This window comes from Ahaetulla prasina, chromosome 1 (assembly GCF_028640845.1).
Source record: "Ahaetulla prasina isolate Xishuangbanna chromosome 1, ASM2864084v1, whole genome shotgun sequence".
Lineage (NCBI taxonomy): Eukaryota > Metazoa > Chordata > Lepidosauria > Squamata > Colubridae > Ahaetulla > Ahaetulla prasina.
Window position 1 is genome coordinate 97,351,295 of NC_080539.1, and position 25,911 is coordinate 97,377,205.

Genomic DNA, 25,911 nt, shown 5'->3' on the forward strand with positions numbered 1-25,911 from the left:
TCTGTTCATAATGCTTATACCTCACTATTTCCTCAAACCTGCATTAGCTTATGTTTTATAAAGGCCATATGAAGTCATGATTTCAATAATTCAAGTAACATTTTAAAGCTGACTCCTCTATAATTATCAAATATTTATTTATTTACAGTTAATTCATTATATGCAGTAGTAGTTCTAGAAAATTAAATAATGGTACACCCAAAGTATTTCAGGTTACTTTTTACTACCATATATATTTGTCTATAAAATGTTACATGGCTTCATAAATTACAGTCATTGACAACAAATCAACTGTTAAACAACTATGATAAATTAAATGTATGAAACTATTTATAGAAGGTCATTGGGTTATTTAAATAAAATATATTTTTGTCACTCTAATTGGTGATAATGAAAATGAGGGAGAATAGTTCTTTTTATTTAGTTAGGGAAAGAGCAGAATTTGCATCTCTTTCAGAAGACTTGGGATTAAGGGTTTTTTAAAAGGCTTCCATTTTCTCAAAGTTATTCTAGTCAAATCCCAAATAAATTATTTTGTCCAAAGCAATACACTAAAATGGCTTCCCAATTAGATCAGCAGTGATACAGTATTAACACTTTGGTGTATTCACATAGTTTTCAAATGGCATTTTATTGCTATGAAGATGGCTTAAACTTGAATTGCTTTTAAAAATCAGAATCATTGGGCTTGCCTTGTATATGATAAGTGTGCATACTCATTTTTCACTGAACTTAATAGACAAAAGTCTTCAGAAATTGTTATAGAAATGTGTAGGCTTATTCATCAATGTAATTGACATTGCTATCATGTGGAATAACAGTTGAATATAAAGCACACACTTCTATCCCAGTATCTGTTAAAAGTTGGTGGGTTGGATTATTTATTCTTTATAATATTTGTAGATGTCTTCTGGGACATTGCAGAAACTCTGAAGCTGGTTGATCAGTACAGTTTTTCCAATGCAAGATGAGTACCGTGGAGTACCATATTGGGGAAAGTGAACTACTGGTAGAAATATTTTAGCAACCTCTCAATTACCCAAGATATCTCTATTGAAAACATTATTTGCCACACCTTTTTGCTTTTGATTTTATTTGGCAAAGCAGCACTGTGAACTGTTCAATGATTAGGACATAACTTACACAGTAATTGTTATATTACACTCAGATACTTCAAATCTGTAAATCAGCTAAAATTAATACTCAACTATGAATTTCTTAGCTATGCTACAAGGAGGGAAACTATGTTAGTTATGTCCGTCCTGAACAGCAACATAAAATAAATGTTATCCTTGTTGATGCTTCCAAGTGTATATACATGTCTGATTTCCTGTATGAGAAGAAAAGCTGCTGATTGTATATGCTACATGCTAGTCTATAAATACCACGTTGATAGCTTTGAAGAAATTCATCTCATTTTAGTAGGATCTAGGAGTCAGCTGAACACAAATCTTAAGTGTGCAGATAGCATAAGAAAGTGCAGGTAAGCAGTTTGATGAACAAGCACTGGAGCTGAAATGGTTAGAAAGTTTCCAAATTGAAAAATAAAAGGAGATAAATTGCAGATACATCTGCTTATCTGCAGACATATATCACTAACAGATGAAAATAAGGGCATATTAAAATGAAGCAATTTGCCCAGGTTTAATTTTTTTCCATCAGTCCATTATCAAACTCGCATTAAACCTCAACAAAATTAAAAAAAACAAAACAAAACCACTTTTCCATGCTGATAACAGTGTAACACGGTCCAAAACAAGCTGCAATGCTGTTGGTTTGGAAAAAGCTTTTAAGAATTGGAGATGAGCAGTCCACTGTTAACACTATGTTTGGATCAGATGTTGTAGCTTTTATATTTCATCCCTGCAAAATCGAAAGAAAAAATTTTTTAAGTCTAGTTTTCACATATATTTCTTAAAACTCAGCTCACTTTCAGATACTGCTGAAAACTTAAGATTCACATACTGAACCAAATGGTCAGCATCGAAGTAATAGTCACATTAAACAAAGCAAAATATGATTTTTAAATGAAATACTCCTTATCCCTTCATATACTTCATGGAAATGTCAGTAAAAATGTCATCAATTAAAAAAATTATGTGACTACTTTATTTTTCTGAAGACATGAATGTTGTAGCTATCTGCAGACCAGTGGTAGGTTGTCCCTGGTTCGGTCTGGTACTTGTGAACCGGTAGGAAAACCGGCAGGAGGCTCCGCCCACCCACCCGGACCTCATCATCAACTATCTGCGTATGCGCAGAAACACATGCGCAATCCCATTGTAAACCAATAGTAAAGGTAAGTAGAACCCACTCCTGCTGCAGACTATTTACAGTAGAGATTCACTTGCAACTATGTTCCAATTACTCGATACCTGTGCAAAAGGCTGCATAAAAGGAAATCTGAGTTCTAAATTTTATTGCAGAATTTTGATAAAAGTATCTCCCTCTAGAGAAACTGGATTTTGCCTACACAAATGAAAACTATTATAAGATGAATTAGATTTAATGTGGAAAAGGATCAAAAAAGCAGCAAGAAAAAAGGTTATCCCCGTCTCATCATTTCTACTACTCCCCAACATCTTAAATAACATTAAATAGGATTGGTTATCAAAAGCAAATTATTAATTAATATGGCCCAGTGTTTCTGCTTTGAAAATGTTAGTTCTAACTGCAGCCTCTCAGATTTGAAATGTTACTTGCCCTCTGCTACAGACACCTTTATTGGCAGAAGGACAACGGCTTCTAAGCACGGACAGTTACACTGCATGTATTTCAATGATAAAATATTATGTGATGTGCAAAATGGTTTTCTTATTCAAATATAAAGTATCAAACCAGTTTAAGTAACAACTATATTACTGATAGATTTTAAAGCAAGGATGTGCAGCTTCTATAATAAGAGAGATTAAATACAATTTATAATAAATAAATAAAAAATAGAATAGTGACCGAAAACTTTTACTTGATTTTGTACTACTCCTGCCTTTAAGACTTTTCAAAATATAAATTAAATATATGATTACACAGTTTAGACCCCAATACCAAATATATAAAACAGCCCACAGAAGCAATTGGTACAGAGAGGCGTGTATGCGTGCGTGCATAACTGTTACATGCACATATGCATAGACAGCCAATACATTCCACAATCCTAAATGCACATACTTGCAAGTACAGTACACTAATATAGACCAACACATGCAAAACTGAACCAAAGGAGATAATTGAATGGAGATGAAAGATAAGAAAACAGACTCCTAAACCATTACTGCTTTACAAAAGATTGAGAAATCACATCAACTTTTATACTGTAAATGAAGTGCAGGGATGCTGTTCATGCTTTTGAATGAGGTCTAAATCAATTTTGAAATATGCCCATTGCAGTACATACTGTATAGAACAAAATTAAACTCAGTAGACAGATATTTATATTTGCTGCAGATTCCATACCACCACCTTCCAACTTCCAATATTTTTTTGTCTTTCCCAGATTCACATAAATTAGGATCACAATTTTTTGAGTAGTTGACACCATTGGATAAGTACATATGATATGACAGATTGCCAAAATAAAAAGTTTTAAGTCTAACATTTTAAAAATACCTCTCCCTCAAAATATAAATTTAAATAATAATATAAGATTTAGGGCAATTTTCTCATTTAGAAATAATATTGAAAGTCAGTGGTCAAAATCTGCCACTGTCAAAAGTAATAGTCTGGGATAATATTGAAAATTCAAAGAAACAATAATTCAATTTACATCTGAATCTACTCAGCAGTAAATCCCAAAGGGCTGAATCTAGAGTTAGTGATCTGTCAAATGAAAGGACTCTTCTATCCACTACCCTGTTTCCCCATAAATAAGACATCTCCTGATAATAAGCCCAATTAGGCTTTTGAGCGCATGCACTAAAATAAGCCACCCACCCTGAAAATAAGCCCTTCCTGAAAATATTTAAACGCATGCGCAGCCAGTCCCTGCCATTTCCTCTGGTTTCCTCCATGTGCCCTAAAATAATAAGACCTCCCCGAAAATAAGGCCAAGCGCTTATTTCAGGGTTCAAAAAAATATAAGACAGGGTCTTATTTTCAGGGAAACACGATAGAAGCAGTGGATCATGGACAAAAAGATACATCCTTTGCTGGTCTTCATCCCAAAGCATCAAAATTCACTTCTGAATATATTTTAGAAAAGAAATTCAGAAAGCATCATGTGCCCAAAGGAAAAATAAAACTTTTTCATAAATGGGAACAAAGACTGCATCAAATACACTGAATCTGATAGTACCCACTCCAAGGGAAATGAGTATAAAATTACAATTTTAATTTCTCAAAATTGCCTAAGGTTCTTTTCCAAGGACCCTTAAATTTCAGCTATGAATCAAAAGCTCTCATTAGCCATAGCTCTCATTATACTTTAGCCATAATTGATAGCCATTTATTATAACACGGATGGAGGTGCAATGAAGAGAAAAGGGCAGCATAAATTATGGAATATGTGGAAATTCCAGATTCAAATTATAGGACAAAAAGGAAAGAAGGCAGACAGAGATACATGCAACATAATGATGACAAAAAAACAATAAGGGTAAGATAAACAAGAGCAGCATGAAGGATTATGCATTTAAAGTTGTAACTTGCAATCATGATTCTGTACAAATTAGTATTTTTTTTAGTCACCACATACTGTATGCAATAGTTTTAAGTTTTGCTTTGTACAAGCAATGTATAATTCAGAAGCTGAATAACAACAAGATACTTTTTTTTTCAAATTCTCTTTGCTGTGGTTCAATTAAAATTTAAAAGTTTATGCTGAAACTAATAAAAAATGTATGATTCATGTCTGTGAAGTTATTTCAAACTATTTGATGACTAATGAAATGTACCATTTGAAGTGGGAAAGGCAATCTTAACATCTGTGTGTTTTGGGCTACAATTATATTTCATAGTATCTTCCCATGGCTTTTTTAGCTGGCCTTTTGGGACATACAGCCCAGAATACCTTAATGTCATCAGGTTCTGGAAATGAGATATCTCTATTGCATGACTCAGAAAAGTTTATTTAAGCCACTTTCATAATTCCATAAAATAAAGCAATAATTTTGTGTATAAGAGATTAGACAGCAATCTCCCCTATAACTACGAGCGTGATAGAGATTTGCTCTCTCTTTTCCTTATTTTCCCCCTTATTAGCTACTGTTCCAAGTTACAATAGAATATTTCAAAAATGCCTATTCCTGTCTAAGACCAGTCATGATATTATAAGCAGATATGCAACTGAGAGCAGGATGAATGAGAGCACCATCTGTTACCAGTACTTATTTATAACGAAGTGAAACACTTGTGTTACCTAAAATAGATATGTATAGGCTTGTCCCCTTCCCCCCCCCATACAGAAAATTAATTATAGCAACAATAAGAAAAATATATTTGGAAGTAATTGGTTATGAAAATATATTAAGCAAATGCTAAGCTTTGAAATAAATAATATCTTACAAGCCTGCACTAGATATAAAAGCATGGAAGGACCAATACACATCAATGAGGATGGAATGCAATACCATATTAGTCATCTTCCACTATTATCACAGGATTCTCCTCAACTCTGTGTTGTAGCTTCAAGCACAGGATATGGATATATTTTATGAATAAAGTAATGATTAATTCGCTTCACAGAATTTAGATCTCTGAACATGGAATCACGTAAAATGTACTGTAGTACATTTAGTATTAACAATTGCTGTACTTGTAGTAAATTCAACTGCTACACAGTTCAAGAATTCATGGAGCACAGGTGCTTTACAACTGGTAAAGTCAATATTACATCAATTCTAGGCCAGTAACAACGTGAGATTGCTGGTTTACTTATTTATAAACTAATAACTGGCAAGTGTTTAATGCTGACTATACTTATGTCTGCTTTGTATTACTGGGTAATTAGCGGACAAATAATCTGAGTCATTTTTAAAAACTTAGTTAAAAAGGAAGAATAATCTGTCAGCTTGAAGAAGACCACACAATATTTATCACACTTAAAAGTAATATTTTGATACATTTTAATATAAAGAATTTGGCTCAGCAGTTTTTGTAAGCATAACATGCTTCTCTAAAAACAGCTTAGTTGAAATTAGAATGTATCATTTATGTTGTTTCCTCTAGATTTCTGAGCTGTGTTTCATTTTTTAATGACTGGGAAATAAATTGAGTTCATTATTTCCTGAACCTACTGAGGTTTCCAAATTCCATTTTACATTTTATTCTCTCTGTTGTAATCAGACCTAAGAAGAAAAAAGAGCTTTAAATTTAGGGAATACCTTTAAGCAATGGAGATTATCATTTCGTTTATACTACAGAATTTTAAAAAATAATAAATTATACTGAAATAACATGCAATCGATGCAATTCTTTTTTTTTTTTACTTTTTAATGTTGCACATTAAAAAAACTGCATGGTTATGCAGCAATGAAAAACTTCCAATGCATAATCAAGCATAAAGCAGTAGTGACAACAGATGCTGCAGTGGCAAGCTACCCTCTTAAGAATCAAGACCGTTTCACCTTGTATATGCAAGTATGTGGAAGAAGAAAGTTGAACTGAAAATCACTTCCACCTGGACCACTGCTTCTCCTTATCTGTTAAAGGCACATATATCACTCCCATCAGAGGTTTCATTTTGACACTGCCATCTTCTAGCTTATCATATTGTTCCAGCATCTGGTTTCCTCCAGCAGGCCCAACAGGTAATATTAACCTTCCACCAGGTTTTAATTGATCTATAAGCTACAAATTAAACAAATATTATTAATATCACAATTTATAAAAGCAACAGTCTTGCAACATACAGAACTAAAAAAAATAATTCCTACTGCAATAATTACTGTACTGAAAAATTGACTGGTTTTCAGGCCTACTAAGATTAGAAGAACAGTTCAACCCCTTTCTATTCTTTATCCCATCATAGTTGAAATATAAATTTGGGGAAACTAAAAAGGAAAGGAAGTAGGAAGCAACTTGTCGAACCTTCATCTTATTCATGAACCTATATAAAAATGAATGGAATTTGAGCTGGGGCTGCTAAAAGCTTTTTAAAACTCAAACGTATTATAGCCTCAAATTCCAGGAACATGATTTAATAAGTTTAGTATATCTAATTAAACTTCTCTGCAATATATTCATGCTATTAAGAAATCAATTAAAACATATTTAAACCATGTGTAAGCAAATTCTTAACCCTCTTTACTTAAGAGATTTGGTGCTAAGTACAGCTATCTCACACACATACATATATACATACAGACATACATACAGACATACATACATAAGGTAAAGGTTCCCCTCGCACATACGTGCTTGTCATTCCCGACTCTAGGGGGCGGTGCTCATCTCCATTTCAAAGTCGAAGAGCCAGCATTGTCTGAACGTCTCCGTGGTCATGTGGCCACCATGACTAAATGCCAAAGGTGCACGGAACGCTGTTACCTTCCCACCAAAGGTGGTCCCTATTTTTCTACTAGCATTTTTTATGTGCTTTCAAACTGCTAGATTGGCAGAAGCTGGGACCAGTAACAGGAGCTCATTACTCCCATTACATACATACATACATACATACATACATACATACATACATACATACATGTATTACTTACTGCTTGTGGTACAACAGGTGCAGCAGCTCCAACGTGAATAGCATCATATGGAGCTTCTTCTGGATATCCCAATCGTCCATCCCCCACTGAAAGAAAAATAGGACAAAGAATTTAATATTATTGGTATTAATATTAATATTATTTAATATTAATATTATTGGTCAAAGCACTAAATTTCTATTTAATGGTTAAACATTTTTATGGAATATCAAAATTAGTTGACATGAAACTTCAAATGTAGTAAAAAAAAGCCATTTAATTTTTGATAGTATTACCAACTAGAATTCATAGTGCAAATGATTAAGGTTGGAGAATAGCATGGTATAAATATTTCTAACATAATGCACTGTCTACAATGATATGAATAAGTTTCATAGACAAACACAACTTACAATCTATAACCGCTGTCCTTGTCCGTTTTAGTTCACAACACTAGCCAGAAGGAATAAACAACCTTGTTCAAGTACCTATTAACTAAATATTTGTGAAAAAGAGAGATTTCAAGTGCTCTACAAGTAAGTCAGATTTGGAGGCCACAAAAGTTCATAATGATTGTTTGCTAATAGTTCTTTTCAAAAAAATGCTGTTTACCTCCAGAATCTTTGAGATATCATCTGCTTTGAACAGTCTATGGTAAAGAACAGGGTCCCATTGTTTAAATAGTGTCATTTGGGAAAACACAGTTTTCTCTTTGTTGCTATGACTGACTTAAAGAAGAGCATTTCCAGCAAAATTCAGAGGGCCCCCAAGCATTTAAAACTAGCTGTTCTCCTTCTCTGTTAGTCAGGATGTGTTATTTTCACTGATTATTCTAGCTGTCTTCAGTTTGTGTAATTGCCGTGTGTGTAATAATTTTTTGCTTTTTTTGCAAAAAAAAAAAATACATTCCTGTTTTGGGTTTTTTTTTATCTGTATGCCATCCTGAATCTTTTTGATCAAGCAGTTATATAAATTTATTTAATTAAAAAAAAAAGAACAAGAGAATGTAATCTAATTTATTAACACAAAATTTAAATGCTACACTATGCAATGTAATCTGTATTTACTTCATTGTAATATTTTCTAGTACTTACCAATTAGTTTCACTCTTCCTGAAGACAGCAATAGAGGGTCATCCTTTTTGACATTATTTATTGAGTCATCAACTAATTCTTTAATATGATCAATTCCTACAACTTGTCCTTTGGGACCAACCTGAAACAAAATCAAAAGGATTATTATCCATACAGGTAAAATATGTTGCCAGTTACATATATCCTTGCCAGCTTTCCTTGCCCCAACACAGATGCCATTGAAAAGATGTAGTAAGGGTACCAATGGCTTCAATCAATAAAAGAAACAGTTCTTATATTTTTACTAGAAAACAAACAAAAGAAAGACTAGGTAGAATCAAACATTTGAAATTATTACTAAAAATAAATGTTGCTAGTTGTAATTTCCAAAGTCTAGAGATTACTGTCACAGGAGATGAACAGCACCCCAAATGCCTGCTTGATTTCCAATTCTGAAATGTTTTGAATGAGATATAGCGTAATTTACACTTTAGCGTATAAATTACTTGGAATTTCTTACTATTCTTACTATTTATTTTTTAGGATTTTTCCCTTTCAAAATAGTTTAACTATTAGGTGAGATTAACTTTTGAAAGTCAATTAGCTGGTTTTAGCTATTCCAGTTTTATGCATTTTCTTGAAGGGAATATTTTGTAGACCAGATAACTTGGGTACTGCTAGTGAAAGTGCAAAAACACTTTATGAGTATAAAGGAATATTCTTAATTTAAAAAACTAAACCCTTGTAACCGCTTTCTAAAGCTCTCTAAAAATTAAAACAGAGTAATTAACAAAAACAAAACATTTCATTTATTTGATAAAATCAATTTCTCACCATCCGGGCAAAGCATGAAGTAAGAATTCCACTTCCAGATCCTACATCAAGGGCTTTGGCTCCTTCATGTAACTGTTCATATAGTAGTTCTAAAGCATATGCATGCTAACCAAAAAGAATTAAAAAAACCCTATTTTAATTTGATTCTGCCCACCATTAAATCTGTTTTTATAAAGATTTAAACATATTTTTAAATGCTAAAAAGAAAACAGTATTTAAACTGAAACAGACAGATGGATATCTCAAATATCATCATAGTTTTTACAGTAAAATTTCAAGGCAAACTAATAAAATTCATTAATTAAGTAAATGCAATTAAAATATATATCTAATATAAGATCAGGGCTTTACTACTACATCTGAAATGGGTACTCTGAATACACAACAGTTTGCCTATTGAAAGAAAAGAGTACTTCTAAAATCCTCTTCCCCCTTTCCATCTGGAGCTACCCAATTTTAATCCATAAGCTTGCAAAATACCAATGCCAAATGACCCTAGACTTAGAAAAAATGTTCTAAAGAAAGCTTAAAACACAAAAACCATCAATAAAGCCTATTTCCAGAAGATAACTGTATAGTGCAAGGCAAGGCAGCCAGGTAGCCAAGGGGGAGGCATTATCTCACTGCCCAGTAGGCAGATCACCCTGGCCAGCCGAAGTGTAAGGTGCAGAGGATTTGTGGTCCAGCACCTTCCCTTTCTAATAGAGCTCCTTCCTTTGTTCAGGACAGTATACAAACTTCTTTGTGTGGGGTAGAAATGTACAACATGTGCAGGCTAAGATTGCTGAAGTGAAGCAAGCCGAAAAAGGAGCCTGAGAACCAGGGAGGTGAGAAGATAACCAGCTGGGGGTTGTAGCAGCAGCAGCATACAGTGGTCTCTTCATCTGGACCATGCTGTGCAGGGCAGCCAAAAGGGAAGTGTTGGGGGGGGTGTTAGGCAGATGAAGGGAGTTGAAGCAAAGATAGTTTGTGCAGGGCAGGAGAATGTGATCACAGGATGCTGTGACAGTGGTAAATGCAGGCCAGTCACCAGGAGCTGGAATGTTGATCATGTAATCATGGGAATGTGCAATGGTCTTAAGTGCCAGGACCACCTGTATGTCAGTGTGGGCTGCTACTGGTGGCGGGAGGCTCCATCCACCTGCCTGGACGTCTCTGCGCGCACGCGCCCCCACGAGCAAACCAGTAGCAATAGGGTTTAAACCCCACTACTGCTGTAAGTACATGTTTTCAATGCTGCTGTGACATTGAACTTTGAATAAATGGATATAACCCAAGAGCTACTTGTATTTCCTCTCAAAACAACTCCATGAACTTCATTAATGTATAAAGTAGTAAAACAATTTTAAAAAGTACTAGTGAAATGTTAAAAGATATTTTTCTAGGCTATATTTTTGTCAATCTGTCTCACTCAGGTAATTTTATAAGTAGTTTCAGATGACGTCTTCTATTTTTCTCAATGTTTTCCTACAGCTTTTTCTATTTTCTTTTTATTAAACTATAGAAAATTTGTTGAGGAATTATGTAATAACTGCATAATCCCTTTGGCTGGTATCAATAGATGCTGTCCGCTTTGAAGCACCCAAGATCTTTTTCATTTTAGGCAATTGTAAATAAAGAACAGGATGACATAATGAAAAAAAAAGTAGGCAGGCAACAGAAGAAAGACACACTCCTCTAACTACATTTGTAAAGGCTTTTCAAAGCAGGACAAAAATATGCTATTCTGGAAATGGTTTGATTCATTCTGAAATGAATAGACCTGTGAAATTTACAGGATTAACACGTACATTACATTCTAATATTAAATGAGTCCTCTCTCATAATATTCGAGACTTCTGTAACAATAAATTATCAATCTTTGAGGTTAACGTTAAGACCTTCATTACTTTAAAACCAATACATTGGCAGTTAAAATGAGCACGCAAGAATTGCAGTAGTTAGAAACCTAAGACTTACCATGTGTGGAGCACTGATTGTTGCTTGAAATCCTACAAGGCAAAGAAAATTTTCTGAATAATATCAAGCATATTCAAGTAAATAGATTCAGCTAGCAGATATGTTTCAGCCAGCTACCATATAACTAAATGAGTAGGAAAGAACAAACAAGTATCACTGGAGAACATGATCTTGGATTGGGAAATGTTGTACTGATATTTATTGTGCTAAATATTCATAAAGTATCAGAATCAAATTCAATTCCTAGTGATTTAATGTACATGAACATGTTGATATTCTTGGCAATTGCATCCTTTCCCTTACATTCTTTTTCAACTTTCTACAATGAAATACTATGTAATACTATTTCCATAGCTGTTATTTTCATTTCATCTCCTTGACTTATATCTTTTTGATTACCATCAGATTTTAATTATTTATTTAAACATATTCACAATGTCCTCTTCAGCATACTTGTATTTTTAGCATTTGCATTATTTATTAGAAATTGCCTCAAGAAAAAATATCAAGACCTTTTTCAACCAAACTTTTTGAATTGATTTAATAACAATTTTAGTTATTGTTTTCACTGGCTTGGAAGTGATTAATATTTTGTTTTAATTTCCTATAAGTAAAATAAAAATGATACAAATGGACATTTATTCATTATCTAAATCAGTGGCAAAATCCATTTTTTTTTACTACTGGTTCTGTGGGCGTGGCTTGGTAGGCGTGGCTTGGTGGGCGTAGCAGGGGAAAGATACTGCAAAATCCCCATTCCTACCCCACTCTGGGGCCAGCCAGAGGTGGTATTTGCCGGTTCTTAGAACTACTTATAATTTCCACTACCAGGTCTCCAAACTGCTCAAAATTTCCACTACCGGTTCTCCAGAGCCTGTCAGAACCTACTGGATTTCACCCCTGATCTACATGTAGGCTAAGAAATTCTCTTTATTTAATAAGCTCCACAACTATTGTATAACATTTATTTTCTTAGGGATAAAAATAGATCAGAAATAACCACACTGACTGGAAATAAAAAACAACAACTTGCCTTCCATTTAAATAAGCTTTGTTTGAAAACTAAATTCAGTGAAATTGACTGAAATCATTACATAAAATACTCGAGCCTTAATGTCATATTTTTCTTTTTTGCTGTTTCACATGTAATTTATGTCATTCTTCCCTGTTAAATGCATACAACTTTAAGTTATTATTTTCATTTCTTTAATTACATTTCCTTTTCTTCAGGAATTAAAAGAAGGATATGGCATTTCCACCCATTCTCATGTTATTATTACAACTATGTGGTTACATATATTAGGCTAAGAAATAATTAGTGTTTCATAACAGAATAGATAACTAAATGAAGTCTCCCAGCCCCAAATATTCTAACTTCACTATATCGGCTCCACTATTTGCTCCAATTCTAATCGTGGTATGGAGGCAGAAGTTTACAGAAAAATCATATTTTAGCACAATTTTCCTAGCAAGTATACATAAATATTTGGCAAAGAATCCAGGCTGCTGAAAAGAAATTCTAGCATTGATACTTATAAAAAAAGAATGTGTTTTCTACAGCAAAGAGCCAGCAACATTCAGAAAAAAATATCAAACTCTGTAAAAAATAATAATTAACTGACCTGAAATGTAAACTAGCAGAAATTTGAAATCAAAGACAGAAGCAGCTTCAACTTTTCTGGATGGAACAGTTAATTAATTCTGAAGCCATTTGTTAGTATTTTCCAATTATTTAAAATTGCCCTATTTTTCAGAGTATAAGACACACTTTTTTCCCTCGTAAAAAAGGCTGAAAATTTGGGTATGTCTTATACTCAAAATGTAACTCTACCCACCCGCCCCCTTTGGCCTCCGTGTATCCTCTTCCTGGCTGCAGAGATTGCCACCAACAATGGCTTGTGTTTTTGGGTAGCCATTTCGGGCACCGGTGTGTCGTGCTTTCAGCCTCCAAATGCTCCATTTGAGAGCCCTTCAAAGCTGCGGGGATCGCTGAAAATGCGACGCACGGTGTCCAAAATGGCTACCCGGAACAGCTGCTGCCTTCTCTTGCCCCTTCTGCACTTTGCCTACTTTAGTCATTGGAACTCCCTCCAACAATCACCTGTGCTTTTGAAACTGTTTTTCGTGCATTGCTGCTTTCCTAATTACTGCTCCCTCCGATGATCAGCTGTGCTTTAGAAGCTATTTTTTAGCCCCAACCAACCCCAACTTCAAAACCAGCGAGCGAACTAATGTGCTGAAGCTGACCAGGCTAAGGACGCTAGTCAGATGAATACTTGGTAGACAGATTCCCCCCCCCCAATTTTCCTCCTCAAAAACTAAGGTGCATCTTATACTCCGGTGCATCTTATACTCCAAAAAATACAGTAAAATAACTATATTTGCATCTATTCTTAGGCTTTTATTACAAACTACGACATCAAAATAAAAGTACATACATCATTACACAAATTATTACTGAATAGTAACTGATGCATCAATTATACATTTTGTCGTTTGTTAAACATCAGGAGGTATGTATTGTCATTTACCCTCACCTGTCGCCCCATTGAAAGCCTATGTTTGTAGCATTAAAGAAAATTAAATTACTTATAAACTATCTACCACTACCAAATGTCAATACTAATAAAAGTTCATTTATATATTGGATTTATATATTTTATACACAACCACACACACAGAGTCAAAATGTGGTTTGTTTGACTTATATGAAGACAGACAGGCAGACATAACTTTTTTTTTAAAAAAAGTGAAAAGTTGGCTGGGCCATAGTACCCCAAAGTTCATATATTACACTAAACCAAACAAAACACATTTTGACACAATGTGTGAATCCAGGCATAGGCTTGCTGAATAATTCACTCAAAGAAATAATTGCAATGAAGGAATGCAATCACTCTTCTAATTCATACAGCAAAAACAGCTTATACTTCCGTATAATCAGTTTTCCATGATATATGTTCTTGGTGTTATGAAAAAAATCTTTCTGTAACTACTACTGTTCCCACTTCGTGCAGCAAAGGATTTGTCCAATACACCTGATTTTGAAGAAGCAATCATCTTAAAATATTTTGAAATCTGTAAGTTTTTGGTTCTGTATGAGAAGGCACTAATTGTTTTTTTAATTTAAAAACCTCCAAATATAGTCTCTGATGTCTCCTTGAGAGACTTCAATGGAGAATATGAGTATGGGAAAAGGCTTTTTCTAAGGTATGCTGGTCAAGCCTATTAAGAACATTATAAAGTTCACTGAACCAACCATTGTGTTGTCTTGACATAGTTTTGCTCCTGAACTAGGTCGTGAATATTGAGAAAGTTTTTTTCCTTTTGTTTCAGTATTGCAAACTCAAGCTGAAACCATAAACTTTTGTTGGGAATCTAAGTATCTTCAAATTATTATCAAATTATAACTTTCATGATAATTAATAAGTTATTATTAAAGAAAAGGTAGCGCTAGAGAATAATTATACTAACTATACTGATTCCCCAACTGCTTCATTTGCACACTGGGCAAATACTATAAACCATAGTTACCACTATATGGTAGCTTTATACCACACAGCTTTATATACACTAAATCAAAACCAAACAAATTTAATTATAACTAAATGCAATACATTAATCCAATCCATATTTTCATCCCTTAGTTGCAAAAGGCAAACACCCAAGAACACAGAATTTGCATCACAAAGAAATCAATATATGTGAATAAATGTGGGAGAGGTTTCTGATAAGTATTAGATTATGAATCTATTTTTCCAGCTTCTTGCTTCCAACAGCAACAGACAAAACATTCATGAAAACAAGTCACAAGCAGAACATGAAGATAATGATTTGCTATATGTTCCACACATTCAGAAATATTCAGGGAGCTGGACTAGAAGACCTCCAATTCTGTTATGTTCTATTCTATATTCTACACTTATATTGCCTCAGAACACAGAGACTGAATCTGATCGTGATGACTAAGTGCCATTGACAAATCTGGCATCATATAATTTTTATAACCATCTGGAAGCATGAATTCTAAATAATTAATTTGGGGCCTGGAAAAATGACTTCCAGTACTATCTGGAAAACACATTTCAGCACTCCTACACTATAATATTAATTTCCACACATTTCTATTATGTTCTTCCATAGCTGTTTTTCCGCATTACTAATTTCTTGTAGCAATCCAGTATATTTTTATTATTTTAGCTTTTTTTGCCCTTTTTCGAAAACCATGATACATTTTGAAGCATACAGAAAGCAGACTCAGATTCAGAATCTTTAAGAAAATCAAACATTTAGATAGTTAATCTGACAGACTATATATGTGGTTATACCTATTGACTGAGGAGAATCCATATATGGGTTGCATTTTGCATAATGGCTTCGGTCTGTTGTAAGCATTACTTCAAATACTTTATCCGATTTGATTATTCCGTTTTCTGAAAAAAAGGAAAATTTTAGTCAAAATGTAATGACATTAATGCTATTAAAATTCAGTTTAAACTGCATTCAGTTTAAACTGCATTCAGTTTATATACTATTGCAATGCTCTCTACATGGGGCTCCCCTTGAAGAGCAGCAGGAGGCTCCAGCTAGTCCAGAATGCGGCTGCGCGGGTAATAGAGGGAGCACCACGTTGCTCCAATATAACACCTATCCTGCGTGGCTTGCACTGGCTGCCGGTAGCCTTCTGGGTACAATTCAAGGTGTTAGTGACCACCTTCAAAGCGCTCCATGGCTTAGGACCGGGGTATCTACGAGACCGCCTTCTGCCACCGATAGCCTCCCAATGACCTGTGAGCTCCCACAGAGTGGGCCTGCTCAGGGTGCCGTCGACCAAACAATGTCGGTTGGCGGCCCCCAGAGGGAGAGCCTTCTGTGTGGCAGCACCAGCTCTTTGGAACGAGTTACCTCCGGGGTTACGCCAACTCCCCGACCTCCGAACCTTCAAGCGGGAATTAAAAACTTTATTATTTAATCGTGCGGGACTAGCCTAAATGTGTTTTAAATGTATTTTAATTATAGCTTTTAAATTTTAAAGGGTTTTATGTAGGCTTTGACCATTTTAGCAATCTGGCCAATTAATATATTTGCTTTAAATGTTTTTTAAATCTGTTATTTATATTATGTGTATTTTTGTATTTTAATATGGCTGTACACCGCCCTGAGTCCTTCGGGAGAAGGGCGGTATAGAAATTGGATTAATAAATAAATAAATAAAATAAATACTATATGAAATGCTAAAATGTAACTACACATACATTTATTCTTACAAAGCCTCTGGTGGATTTTAGGCAAATTACATTTTTACAACCATAGCCCTTAAAAATATAGCTAGCAGAAAATCTATTGATCATTTTCATATCAATTTATGTGCAAAATGTAGAAAAGAAATTTCTGGTGTTTTGAAACCAATTTTTATAAAATAATCATGAAGTACCTTTGAGTTTGTACCACTGTGATAAACTACCTATTTTTTAAACATATAGACGTTTATGTGTCGGTGTGCATATTCTATACACACACATATATTTCAGATTCAAATATTTTAAAATCAGTTCACAAATGACATTAACATTTATGAATTAAAGTACAAAGAGAGAAATCAATATTCCTCCCATGAGTGGGGTGGAGGTGGGGAGGAAGCTCAGCTGGCTGGCTTCTTCCTTGGCTCTTATTTACTCTTATTCTGGAATGAGGAAAAATAATATGGTCCAAACACATGAGGCCCTCAGACTTCTCTGAGAAGTTACTGTTTTCATTGCTGTTGTCAATCTGCCATTGATATTTGAAGGCAACACACTGATAGAAACCCGGTATGATTTGCAGCTGCTTTCAGAGCAACACAGAGCAGAAGAGTTGGTGAAATGTTTTTCCGGTCTATGGCTTCATTTGTTCTTTAGAATCACATTGTCTGGACTCTGAACAATGTATGATTTAGAGGAACAATGCCTGCCAGTTTTTCAACCTGCAGCTTTATTTGTTCTTTAAGGCACTGTAACACTTTAATAAATCTTCCTAGTTTTAACTCTGCCTTTAATCCAATGACTTTTATTTAAAAAATTACTGCTTGATTTCTGCAGCAGCATTACATCATCATCATCATCATTATTATTATTATTATTATTATTATTATTATTATTATTATTATTATTATTATATTTATTATTATTATTATATTTATTTGCCACCCATCATGTGGTTCAAGCTAACTCTGAGCAGCTTACTGTGAGATAAAATATACAAATTACAAAAATGAAAACGAACTAAAAAAATGCTTGATCCTAGCTTCTTAAACTGTCCGTAATGCCTGCCCCCATTGTACCAGAATAACATTGATACAGTACATTCCATTTGCTAGCATAGTCTATTCTATTTTGATGCCCATTTGATTTCCTTGTTCTTGTTTTCTCCATATGTTCAGCTTTTCTATTCAGCCTCCAGAATGTTTCAGTCTGCATTCTATTGCACTCAGATTCTGAGAGCTGCAAATGACACAGACACAGCTGCAGCTCAAAAAAAAATACAAAATTGATTTTATTTAGCAAAAAAATTCAAATACATAGTATAACAATAAAATGAAATAAATACATTAAGGAGAAAAAATGCAAATAAATAATGTTGCTTTTACATAAACCAATATAAATAAATTAAAAAAAAACACAGTTTATTAATAATATCAAGCCAAGTAAATCTAATCTGTTATCACTGTTTTTTCAGTTTAGCTTTCCTAAAGAACAGCTGCTTTCATAAGCTGAGTGGCGATATAAATCAAATACATAAATGGCTCATTATCTCATTAAAGCATTCACTAAAAAATGTCAACAGCATTCTCATTGAGGAAGGTATGAGGCAACTGATATAATTTATATTCTGCACTACAGAAGAAAAAATCAAATTAGGTTGATGTCTATCCAACTCAATTGTTGATATGAAACATTTTCCAGTTGCTACCCATCATTACTTTTTGGGAAATAAAAGTTCCAGAATGTAGTTGCAACATGAGGTGGCCTTTAAAATATGTTTATGGCTATGTACAATAGCTAGGCATGTCTTAGAAAATACAGCTTCACATTTGTTCCAGTGATATTTGCCTCTTGGATTGGCTTCCACAGTTTAAGATTGATAAAAGTTTGCTTCTCCCTATAAACTATAGACCTATATTATTTAGAAAATAATGATTTCTGCAACATTTAAAACATGAGATTGTGTATATTGAAATTAAGTTTATAGTTATTTACTATAATACATTTCAGAGAACTTCTGCTACAGGTATCTAGTCTTCATAGGTACTATGACAAGGACTGAAATGGAGAACTTTTGCCTGTAAAGAATATGGACTATATCAGGGGTAGTCGACCTTTTTATACCTACCGCCCACTTTTGTATCTCTGGTTGTAGTAAAATTTTTAACCGCCCATCAATTCCACAGTACTATGCCGTGTATCGTCGTCTGCGCATGCCTCTCGCGCATCGTGGATTGGATTGGGGGGAGGGGGCGCCGGCTACCAGCTCTGCTTGTCTGTTACAGCTGGGTGTTATGGGGGGGAGATGCGCGAGCTATTCTGGGACGAGGCTCTTTTGTTTGCGGTCGCACTATAGTGCCATTTAGTTTCACTTACATAACGTGAACTAATACAAATCGTATATTTTCAGAAATTTAAATTGTCACAGGGAATTTTATGAAAACCTAATGAAAATGTTTTTAAATAATCCTATGAAAAAAAATTTAAAAACTCAAATTAAATTAAAAAAAGGAAAGTGCTTCAGTATCGGACCCCTTACCATCCACCATGAAAGCTGAAACGCCCACTACTGGGCGGTAGGGACCAGGTTGACTATCACTGGACTATATGAATATGAACTGAGCTATGGTCTGTCTTCTACAAATAATTTTTGTTTTCTATCTCAGATTCCACCAAGTCTGAAATTATGCCATTGGTCTCCTGGTACAATAGCAGCCATGTACCACATAAATTGCTCAGGAGAGAAAAAACATAATGTTGTTAAACATTAAAAACTACTCAAGGAAAGGAACACATTAAGCTTATCCTTAAAATTATTAATTTATAATACCAATTTTATATTAACACTGCAAAAATTATAGCTATGTAACATATGACCCACATTACAGTACTGTTCTTTACTTTTAGCAGAACTTCCAAGCCATTGTTATTACTATCAGTTTGGTACTTTGTACCAAAGGATTATTTAGGTTTGTTTTAATAAACATTCCTAAGCTTTTGTGAGATATAAATAAGTAAGAGGAGTTGAAAAAATATTTTATGTAATGATTCAGTTCCTAAAAAAATAATCTCAAATTATTTGCCTACATATTTATAGTATATAAACTTCCAAGTTTTATCTAATCACTGGAATTACTATCAATATGTTCAAAATTAATAGATTCCATAACTTTTAAATCTATATACTACTAAAACTTTTGTATCTGTAACATTTAACTGGGCAAAATGGTACACTGTAGGGCAAGACTTATTGAGCCAGGATACCTCAAACAGCTTAAATCCAAAATCCTGAACTTAGAACCTCTGACTCTGATGGAATTGAAATTTGGTAATTTTTTATAAAAAAATTTACATCATAAAATTATCATTAAACATTTTATGATATAATACAAAATATCATAAAAATTTCTTATGGTCAGCTCCTGATGTTTGATTGTGCTATACAATTCAACTTTGGCTATTTGCAAGGCAGATGCATCTCTGAATATCTTCCTGAATTTTAACGAATTTTTCCAATGAAGGCAGTACATTAGCTCTATTTTTATTGAAGCCATTGAGGAATCTGGTAAGAAAATATATCTGAAATAATAACCCAGTTGATCATAGGGTGTCCATACATTTAAGGTTCTTAAATCAGTTTTAAAAAGATGACAATGCCATTGAGAATCTGCAAAATAGCATTACTACTCTTGCAAACTTACAAACCACTAGAAGTATGGGTTTATAAAATTCAAACCATTATCATGCTAGAATCTGATCCAAGAACCTTACGTATTTACAGATGGTTCTCAACATAAGGCCATTTATTTGGAGATCATTCAAACTTACAGAAGCAATGAACAAACTTACGACCCATAATCAAAGTTACAGCCACTGCAGTTCCCCCATGGTCACATGATCAAAATTTGGGTGATTGCTAGAATGCCCACACCTACAATCACAAGAGTGCTGCAACTCCCGTCACCCATCTCCCTTATTATCTCTGCCCTTTTGGCCACTGTGCATTCTGCCCTGCAGGTAGCAAGAAGCCCCAGAGCTACAGTGTACCCAAAAGCCATCTTGACTATATCCATGGATCGGAACTGCCCAGGGATTGCAAAGAAAGGATCCAGCAGAACTGTGTCAAACTAGGATCTGGTTTTGCTACCTGCTTTTTCCTGTGCCTTTGAGTTCTTCTTCCCAACCCTCATTTGTCTATTGGGTTTTTCCAGGATAAAAGCAGTAAGCATCCCCACTTCACCAACCATATGGTTAGTCTACATCTGCAGACATTAGGTTGTCCCTTAAAAAACCTGCTGCCAAAGGAAGATCCAAAGGAACGAGGCAAACTAAACTAGAATCAGAGTTCCACACATCCTTCACGTGCACGCACACACACACACATATACAACCCTCCAATTTGGAAGAAAGACCTCAAAGAGGATTCAAGCAATGAATCCTCATCGCAGTCAATGAATGTGTGATTGGGGCTTGACAGCAAGACAAATGCAGTCTCCCATAGACCAGCATTGCCACTTTATCTCCCAATCCAAGGGCAAAGTACCGGTCCCTAAAAGGTCATGTTCAGGTGTGAACTGAACTGCTGCATCATGCTTCCCAGGGCAAATTCTTTTTGTGCTGCAAAGAAAAAGTAAAAGGCAGCAATGGCTCAGCTTCTCCAATTAACACTGGTTACATGTGGCTTCCTGAGCCACCATACACACCCCAAGTTTTTCCATTGGGTGAAACCATTTTTGGCTTCCCCGTTGCCTAGCATTCTTACTTGCACTGCTCTCCTGGGTGGGGCGCAGAGTGGTGAGAGCAACCAAGAATGGGCTGGGATGGCTATGCAGATCTGGAGCTGCTTGTTGCCCCACAAGAGCAGTCAAAAGGGCAGAGATAGGTGTAAGATAGGAAGACGTGGAGGCAGTTCCTTAACTTACTGAAGCTCAAAATGGTTTGGATTGTGGTGAGTCCTCTGCTAATGGCTGGTAAAATTCCCTTAACAACAGCAACGCAGATTGTGGTTACTAAGCAATGCAATCATGTGATTTCTCACATTACAACTGCATTGTTTAGTGACCAACATTCTGGTCCCAATTGGGGTCATAAGTCGAGGACTGCAAATACTTCACTAGATACTGAAGCAAATATTAAGCTCAATTTAGCAACTGCAAACCCCATTAATACCAGAAAGAGCTTTTAATTTTTTATTCCTACAGCATCAAGGGGAAAAGTAAAAAACTAATATCTACTACTACCTCTATATTGTGGAAAATGCAGATATTTGAGTATAAATTATTATAGTCTTTCCCAACTTCAAAAGACAGGGAGTGAGATCTAAAAGGTTACATACGTTAGAAAGTAAAATATTTATATTTGACTAGTAACATAGGGCTTTTAATTATTTCTATACTGGGCCAAGAAACAATGAATAGCCCAGTTTCCATGACTAAGCCTTCCCCAGTGCTAGTCCCAAACCTGAAGCACTATAATGTTTAAGGCTTAAGTGCACTATACTCTTTTTTTAAAAATTAAGAAATGGGATAAAATATAACACCCAAATCATTTCCTCCTATTCTTGCTATTACTTGTCTGCATTTCTACCCTATTCATTTACAGTATCATCACAAATGAGACAGTATAACCAGATTGGAAGCCAAATGAAAAGAGCAGACTAGGTTTGCTGTAAATGTGTTTTTTTTTTCATTTTATGAACAAGGATACATATTATTACACCAAATTTATTTGTGCTGAATATCTCACTGAATGGAAGGGCCAGAATCCTAATTGGCAAATGGGTTTACCTTAGTCCTGTAAACATAAACTTCAATGTTTCATAAGGAATTACACCAAAATACTATTTATTCAAGGCATATCTGGAGGGCCAGGAACTTTATACGTGCTTCTTCTCTGAAAAATGCCCTGAACAATAAAGAAGTTCACAGGATGCCTTTAAACTCCCAGATTCCTAGATAAAATTATATTATAGTTGCATTACCTATTCTGTTTAGCTCTCTTATTATATGACAATGTGCAACATGTTTATTCCCAACAAGCTGGCAGCTCAAGCCAACGAAGTTCATTATAATAACTGATAAGACTCACTCTAAGAGCCGAAATGGTTGCATAATAATAAGCAAGTGACAGAAGAGCCAGGCCAACTGCCACGCTTTCCGAAAAGCACTTTTTTCTCCTTACTCGGCAACCTGACGGACTAGAAACTTAAAAGAGGTACCATCAGGACCCCCTTCCGTTTTTAAGAGGCACGCATTAACAGCGGATCAGAATTCAGGAAACTACGTATGCGCAGCCTTCACCACCCATGCAGCCCTAAAGATCCCTAGCTAGACCCGTATATAGAAAGAAGAACCGAACGCCCGGCGCAGAAGAAAGTCCACGGGAGGAGCAAAGAAAGCAAAGCTTGCGGGGAGGCAGGCTCCGGGAGCTACTCCCACCACCGGGCCTGGCAGCGAAGCTATGCGGACACTGCCCTCAAAACAGGCTTTCCCCGCAGCAAGAGACACGCCCGACAGGCAAGCGAGTACAGCGAGTACAACTGCGCCTTCCATCCTCGCCCCGCAAAGCAGCCGAGAGCGGGAAAGTTCACGACGACGCCCCCCTCCCCCCGCTTTAAGTCTCCAGAGGTCGCCAAGTGACAGTTGGCTTTTTTTCTTCCCCACGCCGCCCCCCACCCCCCTCGCCCCAGCGCGCGACGCGGAGGGCCAACAGGAATCCTAGCGGTCACTCCCTAGCAACGGTTGGGAGCTAAGGATGGGTGCGTGCATGCCTGCGTCGGGTTTCAAGAATGGGCAGCACGCGCCCTGGCCCCTCCCTCTGCCTCCTCCCACTCCTTTCTTTCTTCCCCCGAGCCGGGCGCGCACACATACTGCGGAGGTTGTGGATGAGCTCCGAGTGGCTCGCGCCTCCAGACTTCCAGGCCATGGTTAGACAGACTCTGCGGAGCAGGTAGAGAGCCGCCTTCAGTGCCGCGACTGCGCACAGGAGTTTCCCCAGGAAGGACACAACCTCCAGCGCCGACACAGGCACCGCCTCCTCTCCTCCCGCAGCAGCGGCTGCCGCTGCGCGTCCGCCGGAGGGAGGGACTGCTCCCCCGCCTCCTGGCGCCCTCGACATTCTGAACGGCCGCTGCCGCCGCCGGGCAACCGCGACCGGTATGCGCAGGCGCAGTTAACCGAATAAAGGGGACACTGGCGATTCAGTGAGGGAGGGGCTAGACGTGCTGACTGAGGAGGAGGATAAAGGTGGGGTCGTTGGGGGGGGGAAGAAGATGTCTCCTTTAAACGGAAGCATGTGACTGACAATTCTATATATAACTGAACAGCAGCTTGGGATGTGAGGAGGGAAGGTTCTTGGAGTTTACAAAAATGCTTTTCAAACACTTGAAATAGGGTGATGCTAAATTAAAACACTGCTTGTAGGCATATAAACAGCCATATGCGTCTTATATGTGCACTAAAGCAGTGCACCTGCTTTGTATAAATAGTGCGCTGTGTTCACACTATGCAGTCTTGGATCAGTGTGTTGTGTGGACTTCACCAGTGTGATAGCGGATGACTCAAAGTGGGCAGACACAGGCAATTGTAATAGATACATCCGCTGAACATGGATTGTGTAAAACAGCAAATAAATGCTGTACTAGCATCTCAAGGCAGGATCATAGCTGCTTCTCAAATTAATGTTGACCCAGGCATTTTTTTCCTCAGAATGATCACCTTTCCCACTATTCTGTTGTATTTCTTTCATCTCCAGTTTCATAGAATGAGGATTGAGTGAAAAATAATGACTCCGATGTTGTCAATTGCCATAAAAGGTAGTACTGACATGCTAGAAATGCTGAAATGTTATTTGATTTTTGTTATGTATTAATGCTGTACCTTTAAATATTTGAGCGGGAAATCAGCACGTTGCTGATTGGTCAAACCCTCCAACAGAACTATATAAAAGGAGAGGGTTTTCGCCCAGCCTGTTGCTGGGTTCACCCTATATTAAAGAGCTGTTGTCACTACCCTGGTCTCCAGCCTCGTTACTTCCCGAACTTAACATTGGCGACGAAGGTGGGATCTCGAGGCTAAGGAGAACCAGAACCGAGCTGAAGCACGATAGTTCCGAACCCAGCAAACTCAGGGCAGAAACGCGGAAATGGCAAACACGCCACCCGCACCGTACAACCCGGTCAAGGAGAAATGGGGAACGTATATGACCCGTTTCGAAAGCTTTCTAGAAGCCAACGAACTACAGGGGATCCCGGATAACCGCAAACGGGCTTACTTCTTAAGCCATTGTGGGCGGAGGTCAGCGAGATTGGGGAACCCCTGGCAGACCCAACGCCGATACAATCGGTATCGTGGCCGACTCTGCAGACTTTGCTGAAGAACCATTTCGCGCCGACGCCGTCCAAATACGTGCAGCGGTTTGAATTCGGAGAACGTAGACAGATGGAGGGCGAATCCATCGGTGACTACATGGCCGCTTTAAGAAGGCGTCCAAGGACTGCGGATACCGAGACCTGGGCGAGGTGCTACTCGAGCAACTCATCCGAGGTCAAGGACATCCGTCACGGGCGACGGCTGCTAGCCAAGAGCAACCTGACACTAGCCACGCTCTGGGCGAAGCCAGAGCACGAAATGTCTACTAAAGCAGCAGAGACCCTGCAAAGCCTCTTCAATCCAAGGCGAGCTCAAAGCCAACGCCAGTACACCAGGAGGAGATTCAGTCCGAATCCGGCGGTGAGGCGAGGAGGAGGAAGGGTCTGCCGGACTGAGAAAGCGCGACTTTGAGGACCGTGGCGAGTGCGGAAGCTGCGGAGGCAGCATCAGCGCCAACGCTGCAGGTTTAAAGGCGCAACATGCGGCGGTGTGGGAAGAAAGGCACTTAGCTCAGGTCTGCAGAGCGGCCCAACCTTCCGCCGAAAATTCAAATCGGCCAATCAAAGCGGAACCGGAAAGGCGGCCCGCGATTGGTTCAAACAAGAAAGGCGAAGTCTAACCAAACGACTGTCATTATAGGCGCGCCTCAACCAAAGTGGAAAGAAGATTTTCACAAAGCCCAAGATCGAGGGAGTACGGTGCAGGCTTGAAGTAGACACGGGATCAGCGATCACCATCATGTCCTGGGACACTCTGGCGAAGTCGCTGCCGTCCGTCGCGAAGCGCCACCTGCAAGCACAGAGGCTAC

At 36.9% G+C, this 25,911-nt stretch overlaps 1 protein-coding gene across 1 annotated transcript; it reads right to left on the reverse strand.

Annotated features, from left to right (window-relative positions):
• Nucleotides 1-1,074: 1,074 nt before the first annotated feature.
• On the reverse strand, nt 1,075-23,915 carry PCMT1 (protein-L-isoaspartate (D-aspartate) O-methyltransferase). The gene is made up of 8 exons (XM_058169761.1): nt 23,604-23,915; nt 15,823-15,927; nt 11,495-11,526; nt 9,536-9,640; nt 8,723-8,843; nt 7,650-7,735; nt 6,561-6,783; nt 1,075-1,863 (listed from the first exon to the last, which is right to left on the reverse strand). Exons 1-7 carry the CDS (start codon nt 23,848-23,850, stop codon nt 6,604-6,606), a joined length of 876 nt encoding a protein of 291 aa, XP_058025744.1. The 5' UTR covers nt 23,851-23,915; the 3' UTR covers nt 1,075-1,863; nt 6,561-6,603.
• Between the last annotated feature and the right edge of the window lie 1,996 nt (nt 23,916-25,911).